Genomic DNA, 15,617 nt, shown 5'->3' with positions numbered 1-15,617 from the left:
ATATGCTAGAGAAAACTCAAAAATAAATAAAAGAAATGTTCATGGAAACATATGCAAAAACAAGCTGATGAATAAATGTTGAATTGTCCAAATATAAACAAGCTTTGATGCTGAACTGCAGAATGTGATTAACTGGTTAATGCAGACATGAAGAAATAACTGTAAGGATTTGCAATGGAGTTTTGAGAGTTAACTGAGAGACTGTGAAGAATTATCCTTGTTATGACAACATAGAAAATATAAAGTACTGAATTGGGTTACTTGCGGGTTCCGGAGATCACTGTGAAACTGTAGTAGATGACAAGGTGATGAATGGGTTAAATGCAGAGTTGAACAAACGAACAGCTGAGGGAAATGGAATCCTCCAAACTTTGAATGGTAGGCCGACAAGGTAACCTCATGCAAGACTCTGGGAATTCAACTGTTTCCAGTAGGTGAGCAATTAACTGACAGCACAGCGGAGAGCCGGTGGATCTTTCAGCAGTGAAGGCTGCAGACGGACCTCTGGGAACGGAGGCGATATCTGGACCACGGGAATCACACAGGAATGCACGGAGAGAGCTCAGAGCTAGAGCACAGCGTTGATACAACAAAGCACTGGCCCAGAGTAACATGATCCCAGCCTACTTAAAGGCAGCACACGCACGGGATTGGCTTACACCTGCCCACAGGTGTTTTCACAAGTGCTCTGTATTACCTATTTGGTCTCCAACATGGCCACCTCCAATACAGCAGACACACCGCAGTGCCTTAGGCCATTTGGTCCCCGCACTCCCAGTTCCCAGACTCTGCATTACCTGTGCCACTGATCACGCCGCGTCCCCACACGGGCGCACAGCACCGCGAGCAACCGCACTGGCAACGGATGAACCCCAGAACCCGCAGAGGTGAGAGACCGGTTCGTGACACAAATCCAGCGAGCAATAGTCTGCTTAGAAGCAGGAGCACCCAGTATGTTGGGTGCATACAGGATAAATAGCGAGTCAGTTTTCCTGACTCTAGCCGTCCTGGAAACAAAGTTTCAAGGCCCTGACTACGTCCAGTAACTTGGAATCCTCCAAGTCCTTAGTAGGCGCAGGCACCACAATAGGTTGGTTCAAGTGAAAAGCTGATACCACCTTAGGGAGAAACTGGGGACGAGTCCTCAATTCCGCCCTATCCATATGGAAAATCAGATAAGGGCTTTTACATGACAAAGCTGCCAATTCTGACACACGCCTGGCTGAAGCCAAGGCCAATAACATGACCACTTTCCACGTGAGATATTTTAGATCCACGGTTTTAAGTGGCTCAAACCAATGTGATTTTAAGAAACTCAACACCACGTTGAGGTCCCAAGGTGCCACTGGAGGCACAAACGGGGGCTGAATATGCAGCACTCCTTTCACAAACGTCTGAACTTCAGGTAGTGAAGCTAGTTCTTTCTGGAAGAAAATCAACAGAGCCGAGATCTGTACCTTAATGGAGCCTAATTTCAGGCCCATAGTCACTCCTGCTTGTAGGAAATGCAGAAATCGACCTAATCACACCAAGCAACATATTTCCGCCATATGCGGTGGCGGTGATAATGCTTTGCAGTTACATCTTTCCTGGCTTTAATCAGCGTAGGAATGACTTCCTCCGGAATGCCCTTTTCCTTCAGGATCCGGCGTTCAACCGCCATGCCGTCAAACGCAGCCGCGGTAAGTCTTGGAACAGACAGGGCCCCTGCTGCAGCAGGTCCTGTCTGAGCGGCAGAGGCCATGGGTCCTCTGAGATCATCTCTTGAAGTTCCGGGTATCACGTCTTGGCCAATCCGGAACCACGAGTATTGTTCTCACTCCTCGTTTTCTTATTATTCTCAGTACCCTTGGTATGAGAGGCAGAGGAGGGAACACATAAACTGACTGGTACACCCACGGTGTCACTAGAGCGTCCACAGCTATCGCCTGAGGGTCCCTTGACCTGGCGCAATATCTCTCTAGTTTTTTGTTTAGGCGGGACGCCATCATGGCCATGTTATTAGGCGATGCATCTGAAGATGCGCTCCGGACCATTGGTCCAACAGGTCCCACTGAAAGATTCTGGCATGGAACCTGCCGAAAGTGATGCACCGATACCGGTTTTGATTTCAGGAGGTCTCTGACTAGAGATGACAGCTCCTTGGCTTTCTCCTCCGGGAGAAACACTTTTTTCTGGACTGTATCCAGAATCATACCCAGGAACAGTAGACGTGTCGTCGGAACCAGCTGTGATTTTGGAATATTCAGAATCCAACCGTGCTGGTGTAGCACCTCCTGAGATAGTGCTACTCCCACCAACAACTGCTCCTTGGACCTCGCCTTTATTAGGAGATCGTCCAAGTACGGGATAATTAAAACTCCCTTTCTTCGAAGGAGTATCATCATTTCCGCCATTACCTTGGTAAACACCCTCGGTGCCGTGGAGAGTCCAAACGGCAGCGTCTGGAATTGGTAATGGCAATCCTGTACCACAAATCTGAGGTACTCCTGGTGAGGATAGTAAATGGGGACATGCAGGTAAGCATCCTTGATGTCCAGGGATACCATGTAATCCCCCTCGTCCAGGCTTGCAATAACCGCCCTGAGCGATTCCATCTTGAACTTGAATTTTTTTATGTATGTGTTCAAGGATTTCAAATTTAAAATGGGTCTCACCGAACCGTCCGGTTTCGGTACCACAAACAGTGTGGAATAGTAACCCCGTCCTTGTTGAAGTAGGGGCACCTTGATTATCACCTGCTGGGAATACAGATTGTGAATTGCCGCTAGCACAGCCTTCCTGTCTGAAGGAGTAATCGGCAAGGCAGATTTTAGGAACCGGTGGGGTGGAGACGCCTCGAATTCCAGTTTGTACCCTTGAGATACTATTTGCAGGATCCAGGGATCCACCTGTGAGCGAGCCGACTGATCGCTGAAATTTTTGAGGCGGCCCCCCACCGTACCTGGCTCCGCCTGTGGAGCCCCACCGTCATGCGGCGGACTTGGAAGAAGCGGGGGAGGACTTTTGCTCCTGGGAACCTGCTGTTTGTTGCAGCCTTTTTCCCCTACCTCTGCCTCTGGACAGAAAGGACCCGCCTTTTCCACGCCTGTTTTTCTGAGTCCGAAAGGACTGTACCTGATAAAACGGCGCCTTTTTAGGCTGTGAGGGAACATGGGGTAAAAATGCTGACTTCCCAGCAGTTGCTGTGGAAACTAGGTCCGAGAGACCATCCCCAAATAACTCCTCACCCTTATAAGGCAAAACTTCCATGTGCCTTTTTGAATCTGTATCCCCTGTCCACTGGCGAGTCCATAAGCCTCTCCTAGCAGAAATGGACAATGCACTTATTTTAGATGCCAGCCGGCAGATCTCCCTCTGTGCATCTCTCATGTATAAGACTGAGTCTTTTATATGCTCTATGGTTAGCAGAATAGTGTCCCTGTCTAGGGTGTCAATATTTTCTGACAGGGAATCTGACCACGCAGCGGCAGCACTGCACATCCATGCTGACGCAATAGCTGGTCTAAGTATAATGCCTGAGTGTGTATATACAGACTTCAGGATCGCCTCCTGCTTTCTATCAGCAGGTTCCTTGAGGGCGGCCGTATCCGGAGACGGTAGTGCCACCTTTTTTGACAAACGTGTGAGCACTTTATCCACCCTAGGGGGTGTCTCCCAACGTGACCTATCCTCTGGCGGGAAAGGGAACGCCATTAGTAACTTCTTAGAGATTACCAATCTTTTATCAGGGAAAGCCCACGCTTCTTCACACACTTAATTTAATTCTTCTGATGGGGGAAAAACTACGGGTAGTTTTTTCTCCCCAAACATAATACCCTTTTTAGTGGTACCTGGGTTTATATCAGAAATTTGTAACACCTCTTTCATTGCTTCAATCATGCAACGAATGGCCTTAGTGGACATTAGACTAGACTCATCGTCGTCGACACTGGTGTCAGTATCCGTGTCGACATCCGCGTCTGCCATCTGAGGTAGCGGGCGTTTTAGAGCCCCCGATGGCCTTTGAGACGCCTGGACAGGCACGAGCTGAGAAGCCGGCTGTCCCACATTTGGCATGTCGTCAAATTTTTTGTGTAAGGAGTCGACACGTGCACGCAATTCCTTCCATAAGTCCATCCACTCAGGTGTCTGCCCCGCAGGGGGTGACATCCCTTCTATAGGTATCTGCTCCGCCTCCACATCATTATCCTCATCAAACATGTCGACACAGCCGTACCGACACACCGCACACACACAGGGAATGCTCTAACAGAGGACAGGACCCACAAAAGCCCTTTGGGGAGACAGAGTGAGAGTATGTCAGCACACACCAGAGCGCTATATAATGCAGGGACTAACTGAATTATGTCCCCTATAGCTGCTGTTATATATACTGCGCCTAAATGTAGTGCCCCCCCTCTCTTTTTTACCCTTTTCTGTAGTGTAGACTGCAGGGGAGAGCCAGGGAGCTTCCTTCCAGGGAGCTGTGAAGGAGAAATGGCGCCAGTGTGCTGAAGGAGATAGCTCTGCCCCTTTTTAGCGGACTTTTCTCCCGCTTTTTTATGGATTCTGGCAGGGGTAATTATCACATATATAGCCTCTGGGGCTATATATTGTGGTATTTTTGCCAGCCAAGGTGTTTTTATTGCTGCTCAGGGCGCCCCCCCTAGCGCCCTGCACCCTCAGTGACCGGAGTGTGAAGTGTGTATGAGGAGCAATGGCGCACAGCTGCAGTGCTGTGCGCTACCTTGGTGAAGACTGATGTCTTCTGCCGCCGATTTTCCGGACCTCTTCTTGCTTCTGGCTCTGTAAGGGGGACGGCGGCGCGGCTCCGGGACCGAACACCAAGGCCAGTTCCATGCGGTCGATCCCTCTGGAGCTAATGGTGTCCAGTAGCCTAAGAAGCCCAAGCTAGCTGCAAGCAGGTAGGTTCGCTTCTTCTCCCCTTAGTCCCTCGCTGCAGTGAGCCTGTTGCCAGCAGGTCTCACTGTAAAATAAAAAACCTAATTATATACTTTCTTTTTAGAAGCTCAGAAGAGCCCCTAGTGTGCATCCAACCTCGGCCGGGCACAAAATCTAACTGAGGCTTGGAGGAGGGTCATAGTGGGAGGAGCCAGTGCACACCAGATGACCTAAAAGCTTTCTTTAGTTGTGCCCAGTCTCCTGCAGAGCCGCTATTCCCCATGGTCCTTTCGGAGTTCCCAGCATCCACTAGGACGTCAGAGAAATAAAAATTATTTATGGTCGATGTAATAGACAAAACCAGTGCTGGTGGATTCCAAACATAAAATATATGTACAAGCAGAAGGGAATCCTGCACCTCACCACAAAACTGACCCTAAGGATGACATATAAACACGATTTATATAATCTAATTTTTTTTTTTTATTTAATAAGAAATGTTTGGCTTAGGGCTGAAAAAAATTCTGATACTCTAAGGCAGGCCTGGCCAACCTGTGGCTCTCCAGCTGTTGTGAAACTACACATCCCAGCATCCCCTGCCACACTTTTAGCATTCCCTAATAGCAAAAGTGTGGCAGGGCCTGATGGGACTTGTAGTTTCACAAAAGCTGGAGAGCCACAGGTTGGTCAGGCCTGCTCTAGGGCACCGTGATTTTAAAAAGTTTGGGAACCACTGCAGTAAGGACATCCTGCCCGAGCTGAATGCTTTATATCAGATGTGGGCACCAATCCAGAGCATTGGAGCAAGTCTGGGGGAATGGCAGAAGAACCTAGAAACTGCCCTGGACATATATGTACACATTACAGTATTAATAATTAACTCTATAGTCTATAGCAGAACACCCCGAACAGTGCATGTTTGACAGATCTCATAGATGGTGCACATGATATTAATTACTGGCTCACACATTTTAAAAGAACCATTGGTATTGCTAATTATTTTATCTGTCATACTGAGGAGATCTTTGAAATATACAGCTCTAGTAAAATTGTATTATATACAATTGCTATAGTGGTCATGGTGGGGGCTAGGGCTTGAGAGGGGGCTTTCCAGGCAACTGGAACCCCCCCTGCATTTACCTAAGTGTAACATTTGTAGAGATTTAGATTTGGGTGGGGTCTGTTCAAATTAAGATGGAAATAACAGCGTAAAAATAAAGCTGTCAAGTATTTGTGTGCTACATGCAAAAGTGGCCAGTATTTACCATGCACAGAAAAAAATATAACTTAATCAAATCTAAGGGGGGTATCCAACTACTCGTGGTTGATGACCGCAGGTAGAAGTATCGCGGGGGGCTATCCTATTACCCCCGATGCGGAGTGCTTCTACCCCCGATAACAGCACTTATCGCTGATTATGCTTCGGTTGCCTCAGGCACCCGAAGCATAATCCGTGATAGGCGGCTGCCGGAGCCACAATAAACACATGGTACCAGGGACTTATCACTGATCCGGTGTGTTATTGTGCGATTGCGGGTCCACTTTCGCCCATTAAATACGGCATGTAATAGGATACTGTGATACTGACCACCGGTCATTAATCGCGATATCCTGCCGTTTACACCAGGCAAAAACGGGTTGTGGATAATAGGATACCCCCTAAATCTTTTGTTGAGCTGCTTGATTGTTGTTTTCTTTGCAAACTAAAATATACCCGATTTGAAAGAAAAAAAGAAATATGTAGAATATAGGCAATACAAATCAAACCTTGATTCATTCCGATCCCTAAAAGGCTTGGACCCAAATCCCTCACAGGCAGATCTTCTGCAGTTTCATCTGTGGGCGTAGCCATTAGGAAGCTGGTGGATGACAAATTAACAGTTTGCATTAGCATGCATATTTTTATATATATATATATATATATAAAAAATCACGACAGCATTCAAAGCCTATGTATATAAAGCAAAAAATGGTGGTGCAAGGCAGCAATAAATATAAAACACTCACTTCTCCAGCGATGCAGAAAAAGTAGACAAGCCAGCACTCACGTGTAGATAATAATAATTATTATAATAATTTTATTTATATAGCGCTCTTTCTCCAATAGGACTCAAGGCGCTTAACAGATACATAGCATAATATAGTACAGAAAATAATGAAGTACAGAACAGATTTTCAGAAAATACAGAAGCATGGAGATACTAAAGGGACAATTATGGGAATGCTTGAGTAAAAAGGAAAAAGTCTTGAGTCTACTTTTGAAGGATTCTATAGTTGGGGCCTCTCGCACTGTGCGGGGAAGTGAGTTCTATAGAGTCGGAGCCGCATGACTAAAAGCTCGACCCCCAGATGAATTACGGGAGATTCTAGGTACTGATAAAAGTCCTTCATCTCAGTAGTAATCGAGTAGGGCAGTATGGGGTCAGTAGCTGCTTCAGGTACCTTGGGCCCTGGTCATGTAGTGCTTTGAAACTCAGTAAGCCAATCTTGAAGATGATTCGCCATCTTATAGGCAGCCAGTGAAGGGAGTAGATTATGGGTGTTATGTGGCTAGAACGGGGCTGGTTGGTTAACAGCCTGGCAGCTGTGTTTTGCACCAGCTGTAAGCGGTGCAATTCTTTTGCTGGGAGACCAAGGTAGAGGGCATTACAGTAGTCTAATCGAGATGATACAAATGCGTGGATGACTTTTGGCAGATCATCTGAGGGAATTAAGTGCTTGATTCTGGCTCTGTTCCTCAGGTGAAAGAATGAGGATTTGATTGTGGCTGATATCTGATGTTTACGTGTCAAGCCACCATCCAGGACAACGCCAAGATTCCGCACACGATCAGTGGTTTGTAATTCCGAATCCCCGAGTGCAAGTCCAGTTGGTTGGCTATGCTGCAGTCTTGTCCTTTGATGTTGCGGTCCTATCATAAGGACCTCTGTTTTATCCGGGTTCAGTCGCAGCCAACTAGAACTCATCCACTGCTGGAGTTCAGCTAGACAGCCATTTAGGGTTGCTATTGGGTTATCAGTGCCCGGAGCAAAGGACAAGTACAGTTGTGTATCATCTGCATAGCAGTGGTAGACTATCCCATGGCTAGAGAGGCCAATCCAGGGGCATTTTTTCAATCCCGGGATTCGGGATTGAAAAATGCTCAATCCCGGGACTGCAGTAGGGATCAGTGTAGGGAGCAGGGAGACAATATGTGGAGGGCAGCGAAGGGTGGAGGGCAGCGAGGGAGGGTGGGTGTAGGGAGCATGTAAGGAGCAGGAAGGGAGGGTGGGTGTAGGGAGCAGCGGGAAAGTGGGTGTAGGGAGCATGTAAGGAGCAGGAAGGGAGGGTGGATGTAGGGAGCTGCGGGAGGGTGTGTGTAGGGAGCAGCAAGGGAGGGTGGGTGTGTAGGGAGCATGTAAGGAGCAGGAAGGGAAGGTGGATGTTGCGAGCAGGGAGGATGTCAAGAGCAGAGAGGGAGGGAGGATGTCAGGAGCAATGAGGGAGTGTGGGTGTAGGTAGCGAATGCGATAACACTTACTAATTAGGCGGGCCGCGGGCAGTAGCCATGGGCACACACTCACACTGACCGCGCTGGCGGTATTTCAAATGTAGCGCCGGCCGCCAGCCAGTCAGAACTGGCAGTCCGGCAGCCAATCAGGAGCCGCGGCTGCTGCCGCTTCCCTGATTGGCTGCCGGTCTGCCAGCTCTGATTGGCTGGCGGCCGGCGCTACATTTAAAATGCGGCCAGCGAGTGTGTATTTGGAAATACCTGTGGCTGCTGTAACTACCTTCCTGACAGCCGGGCAGCGCTGTGCTATAGTGCTCAGCGCTGTCCGGCAAAACTGCGCATGCGCACTCTAATCCCGTGAATCCCGGGATTGGAGGCTCCAATCCCGGGATTCAAATCCCGGCATTTTTGGGCCCAAATCCCGGGATCCCGCCAATCCCGATCCCGGGATTGGCCTCCCTACCCATGGCGCCTGATTATTTCACCCAGCGGGAGCATGTATACTGCAAAAAGCATGGGGGATAGTATAGAACCTTGTGGGACACCACATGGCAATGGCACTGGTGGTGATGAGTATAATCCAGACGATACTCTCTGTGACCTGCCTGTGAGAAATGATTTGAACCAATTTAGGACTGTGCCATCCAGTCCACAAAAATTTATCAGTCGCTCACTCAGAAGCCCATGGTCCACGGTATCAAATGCTGCAGAGAGATCCAGAAGGATTAATATTGAACAGTCGCCTCTGTCTCTTGCCGTCAGAAGATCATTTAACACACACACACCAGGGCTGTTTCAGTGCTATGTCTTCTCCTGAATCCTGATTGGAATGGATCATAGATATCATGGGTTGTCAGGCGGGTTTCCAGTTGATTTGCAACCACTTTCTCAATAACCTTTCCTAGAAAAGGAAGGTTTGATACCGGTCTATAGTTGGTCATGCAGTCGGGATCTAAATTAGGTTTTTTATGAAGAGGTCTAACAATTGCTTCCGTTAGGGGTCCAGGAAATATGCCTGTCTGCAAAGAGCATTGAACAATTATTGCAAAGACAGGACCAATTATATCCATACAACCTATTAGAAGCTTGGTTGAGGCAGGGTCCAGATCACAGGTGGTGGGACGCAAAATCCGAGCAATTTCAGCAATGTCCTTTACATCCACTGGGTGAAAGCTGGTCCATGAAGGCAGGTGGCTTATATTGGCAGGTTTTGTAGTTTGACACTCCTGATGGCACTGTGGAGATTCCAGCCCAAATGGTGGATATTTTATCTGCAAAGAAGTTTGCAAACTCGTTGCATCTTGCCTGGGAGAGGGTTTCATCAGTCTGCAGGCATGCTGGCTTGCAAAGCATCTCCACTGTGCGGAAAAGTTGAGCTGGCCTATTGTTTGCTGCCGTGATCTCATTTGACAGAAACTGTGATTTCTTACGGGTGATTGTCGATTGATATTCTTCATTATGCTTTATTAGTTTTATTTTGTCTTCCACTAGGTTAGTCTTCCTCCATCGTCTTTCCAGTCTACGCCCCCTTTTCTTGAGCTCACTAACACTAGATGAAAGAAAAGCAGGATTTATTCCTTAACCAAACGGCATGGTGAAGTACAGCAAATACAGCAAACACAGCCCGACAGCTGTTTCAACCGACTGGTCTTCCTCAGGGGCTAACCGCAACAGTGCAGTTAGCCCCTGAGGAAGACCAGTCGGTTGAAACAGCTGTCGGGCTGTGTTTGCTGTATTTGCTGTACTTCACCATGCCGTTTGGTTAAAGAATAAATCCTGCTTTTCTTTCATCTACACGTGAGTGCTGGCTTGTCTACTTTTTCTGCATCGCTGGAGAAGTGAGTGTTTTATATTTATTGCTGCCTAGCACCACCATTTTTTGCTTTATATACATAGGCTTTGAGTGCTGTTGTGATTTCCTATCGTTACTCAATTTTTTGATGTGCACCTGCCCTGTGGAGTTTACATGTTCTCTCCTCGGTTAATAATTGACTTTTCAGTATTTTATTCTTATTTTCTTGTTACCAGTATCTTTTTTGCACATATACAGCCTTGTGGTGTGTGATCAAGCACGCCTGTGCAAGTCTGAGCAAACAAATATCTATCATTATAGTTTTTCTTTTTTCAATGTCTACCAGTAAGGAAATTACATCTGTGCTACAGTTTAATGATGCTGATGCAGAACGCATTCTCTTTGATGACACTGACTCACTGGCCTTTCACACTGACAGTCCGGAGGAGTTTATCAGTGATCTCCTAAGATTAAAGAAACGGGAAGTTGAACTTCAACTCCATGGACTTACCTTATTGCAATATTATAAAGAGCAATTTATTCCCAGGGGGTTCAGGTTGCGTAACCAACCCACACTGGGAAGACATAGCAATGATTTCTGCGCCAGATGGTGCAACATACTGAATAAGTGATCATTTGACTTAATGCTGCTGGTGATTGAACAGGCAGGCATTGATTTGAATGATATCAGGAAGGACATCTCCGAATTAGAAGCATCAGACGTATTTAAGTCAATCCAAACCCCAGACAGTGAGCTTCTGTCCAAGTTGAACAAGGACATAGATAAATTTAAAGGTGATTTGCTGGAGTTCAAAAAGAAAAAGTACAAACAGTTCAAATTGGACTACAGGGATAACAGGGTATATCCTTGGTATTCGCATAGTGAACCCCGAAGACAAACAGTTCCAACGTGGCAGAAGACCTATACAACCCTTTACAGACATTGACAGCCAGTCCCAAACTTCGGCAAGCGACTCAGACGCTCCATCTACCTCTGGCCAAAACTTTACATCTTTACAGAGATCCTCCAGGAATGGAAGACCACCAAAAAACCCGCTGTACCCACCCGTCGAGGTGGGAGAAAAAGAAAGGAAAAGACAACAAAAACACAATTAGAAATGGTAGTCTTCAATCTGTCTCAGCATTCCTTAACACCTGACGAACTGTCCATTCTGAACAAAGGCCTATCCTTTGTTCCCACAGTAACACAGGATGAATTTAAATGGCATGTGGATCTTTACAAATTTGGCAGGCAACTTCGGCTTAAAGATTTTTTTGCAGGAACTAACCTCGATTCAGGATCAACATCCTCAACCAACCAGTCAAGTTTACCAAAAAAGCCAAGCCTATTTGACCCACCATCACAAAACCCTTCTTTACACACTTTTATGAGGGTTCTCAAAAGGGATACCATTCCATACACCGCCAACCAAAGAATTAACCATCACAACATCACATTGGGAGAGAGAAAAGCCATTGACTCATTGCGCAACGACACCCAGTTAATCATCAGAGCTGCGGACAAAGGCGGAGGAATCATACTCCTTGATTACGACTACTACATACGGGAGGCCAACAGCCAGCTCTCGGATACCATGTGTTATCAGAAACTCACTTACGATCCAACAGGAGTGTACAAAACAGAGATGGACTCTATTATACAAATGGGACTCAACAATGGCTATATCAATGAAAGCACAGCTGAATTTTTGACCACCACACATCCCAAAATTCCATTTTTGTATACACTTCCAAAAATACACAAATCACTAACTCAGCCTCCTGGACGACCTATTATCTCGGCCAGAGGGTCCCTGTGTCAGCCCCTTTTCCCAATTGGTCCCAATACCTCTGACTTTTTGAGGGAATTAGAAGGAGTGCAGAGTGTGACAGAGGATACCTTGCTTGTCACTTTGAACTTTTCCAGTCTCTACACCAACATCCCCCATATACAGGGTATTGAATCATGCAGAGATCTTCTCAACAACAGCGATGCATATTTTGGACCGCCAGTCTCCTTTCTTATGTTACTCATTGACGTCATCCTCAACAAAAATTATTTTCTTTTTGAAAATTGTTTCTACTTGCAGAAACAAGGGACCGCCATGGGTTCTAACAAGGCACCCTCTTATGCCAACATTTTTATGGCAGCATATGAGCAGGTGCACATCATTGGTAATTCACGTTTTTGTCACTTTTTAACATTTTATGTACGATACATCGATGATTTATTTTTTATTTGGCAAGGCAGTGAAGAACATCTTTTGGAATTCATCAATGAACTCAACGCCCTCCCTGGAACCATCAGATTCAGTTTGACCTTCAGTAAAACACAAATTAATTTTTTGGATGGGACCATCAAAAAGGAGAATAATACATTGCTAACTTCAATCTACAGTAAGGACTCTGACGGTAACACTCTTTTATTGCTCTCCAGTTTTCATCCAGCGCCTTTAAAAAAGGGCTTGCCTTTCTCTCAACTGCTGAGGGTGATACGCATCACCTCTAATCCAACGGAATTACCAGGAGCTTTGGAATCTATGTGCCAGAGATTCTTGGACAGAGGATACTCCAAGAATGAAATCAATAATGCTTTATCGCGGATTGAGAAACTTAACAGAACTGAACTTCTACATGTGAAAACTGATCCTACCAATAAAGATCGGGATAGGCTCAATTTTTCCAGTATGTTCACCACGGCATCAGCCTTTATACGTAACCGCATCAGGGAACATTGGCATTTGATCTCCAGTGATCGACATTGAAAAAAAAGACATCTCTAATACCAAGATTTGCTTATAGACGAGGACCGAATCTCAAGGACCTTTTGGTCAAGACAGACTTTTCACAGCGGAAACCTAGACAGATGTCCAATTGGCTTACCACCAAACCGGGAGTATTTAAGTGTACAGGATGTTCGAATTGCTCTTTTCTGATAATAGGCAATCGCTTCAAAAATCCCACTGATGGGAGGGAATATTCCATCAAATATAGGCTGGACTGTAACAGTAGATTTGTTGTTTACATTTTGAGATGCCCATGCAACCGTCTGTATGTCGGCAAGACTAGTAGAATGATGAAAGAACGGCTCAGCCAACACCGCTCATCTATCAACAAGTGCCTAATTGCTACAGACACCTCAAAAGACTTTACTAACTTACCGGTCGCAAGACACTTCAAGGATGCACATCATACTGTTAACCAGCTCAAATGTTGTATCATTGATCACATACCGCCCCTACAACGTGGGGGTGATTGGGACAGGATTTTGCTACAGCGAGAACTACAATGGATACACAGACTTAATTGCCTCACTCCGATTGGCCTCAATGAAGATTTTCGTTTAGGTTTTTTCCTGTGACATATTATAGTGACTTTTTGTTGGGCTCTGCATTCCGCTGTTTGGTTTAATTTTCTTAGACACCGCCGTGTGTCCGGTCATTGATGTTCTTTGCATGCTATGTGCTGTCAGACACCGCCATGTGTCTTTATATATCTAGAGACTCGATCCTGACAGGTCCCCACTTCACTAGCAGTGACACCTTTCCTTTCACCCTTGCTTTCAACATCCACCATGCAGACCCTCTCTTGCTCACTATGTGCAGCTTATTGTCCATCTTTGGTGTTGTATTTAGCAGTATCAGTTTCCAGCTGCCTTATATGGGATTCCCCAGTAGACAACATATGTTGATCTAGTGATATTTACAGCCATACCACACTGGCAAACGTCCAATTCCGGCTGATCTTGGAAACTAAGCAGTGTTGGGCCCAGTATCGGTGACGATCTGGGAATACTGGGTGCTGTACATCACTCACTTAATACCACAAGGCAGCGGACATTGTGCATTCTGTGGGTTTTCTCCCCAATTGGGCAGTTTGGATTCTTTTTGCACATATATTCTTATTTATATTGATTGCCGTAACAAGTGGGCATTGTTTTGCAGTAGGTTGTTTTGAGGGTTGTCCTTGTGTCACCTGCTATTATTTCTATTAGACCTGTCATTCCTTCCTGCTCTTTGCACCTTGCACTTTCTAGCCAGCACTTTCAGGGAACCCTGTTCTGCGGAGCTTCAGCACTATTCCTTTTACTTTTTTTAAACACATCACTTCATTTCATTCACTTCTGTTTTGATATACAGCGTCCTTGCAATTCCCCTCACTATCAGCATGCCATTTACTAGTCAGGCTGCTGAGACCACCAGCCGCACGTTTTGCCGCGCTCCGGATCCGTTGCTATGCATGACACCGGGTTTGTTTAGCTTAGTTACCAGTGTCATGGAGTGGGAGGAGACAGCAAGGGATGCATTAGACATGCCCGGACTTGTCTCAGCCCACGTCCTGATGCTGCTGGGTTGATTGTGGTGCCATTTGAGGCTTATATTTCGTGTTCTGACAACAGTGCGGTTAGCTCCTGAGGAAGACCAGTCGGCTGAAACAGCTGTCGGGCTGTGTTTGCTGTACTTCACCATGCCGTTTGGTTAAGGAATAAATCCTGCTTTTCTTTCATCTACACGTGAGTGCTGGCTTGTCTACTTTTTCTGCATCGCTGGAGAAGTGAGTGTTATATATATATATACACACACACACACACATACATACATACATACATACATACATACATACACACACACACACATATACATACATATACATAAATACATACACACATATACATACACACACACTCCTCCACTGGCGGCACTCCAAGGCTAGGAAAAAATAAGATTTTACTTACCGATAAATCTATTTCTCGTAGTCCGTAGTGGATGCTGGGGACTCCGTCAGGACCATGGGGATTAGCGGCTCCGCAGGAGACAGGGCACAAAAATAAAGCTTTAGGATCAGGTGGTGTGCACTGGATCCTCCCCCTATGACCCTCCTCCAAGCCTCAGTTAGGATACTGTGCCCGGACGAGCGTACACATTAAGGAAGGATTTTGAATCCCGGGTAAGACTCATACCAGCCACACCAATCACATCGTACAACTTGTGATCTGAACCCAGTTAACAGTATGACAACGTAGGAGCCTCTGAACAGACGGCTCACAACAAGAACAACCCGATTTTTTTGTAACAATAACTATGTACAAGTATTGCAGACAATCCGCACTTGGGATGGGCGCCCAGCATCCACTACGGACTACGAGAAATAGATTTATCGGTAAGTAAAATCTTATTTTCTCTAACGTCCTAGTGGATGCTGGGGACTCCGTCAGGACCATGGGGATTATACCAAAGCTCCCAAACGGGCGGGAGAGTGCGGATGACTCTGCAGCACCGAATGAGAGAACTCCAGGTCCTCTTTAGCCAGGGTATCAAATTTGTAGAATTTTACAAACGTGTTCTCCCCCGACCACGTAGCTGCTCGGCAGAGTTGTAATGCCGAGACCCCTCGGGCAGCCGCCCAGGATGAGCCCACCTTCCTTGTGGAATGGGCCTTGACAGATTTAGG

At 46.3% G+C, this 15,617-nt stretch overlaps 1 protein-coding gene across 1 annotated transcript in view; it reads right to left on the bottom strand.

Annotated features, from left to right (window-relative positions):
- Positions 1 to 15,617, bottom strand: part of RPGRIP1L (RPGRIP1 like) — a 451,841-nt gene that overhangs the window by 390,767 nt on the left and 45,457 nt on the right. Inside the window, exon 2 of the mRNA XM_063945288.1 lies at positions 6,652 to 6,743. Within this exon, the coding sequence (XP_063801358.1) occupies positions 6,652 to 6,736 (85 nt within the window). The 5' untranslated portion in view covers positions 6,737 to 6,743. The remainder of the gene's footprint in view (positions 1 to 6,651; positions 6,744 to 15,617) is intronic.

The sequence above is a fragment of the Pseudophryne corroboree genome, chromosome 11, assembly GCF_028390025.1.
Source record: "Pseudophryne corroboree isolate aPseCor3 chromosome 11, aPseCor3.hap2, whole genome shotgun sequence".
NCBI lineage: Eukaryota > Metazoa > Chordata > Amphibia > Anura > Myobatrachidae > Pseudophryne > Pseudophryne corroboree.
This window is presented reverse-complemented; position numbering and strand designations above follow the sequence as displayed.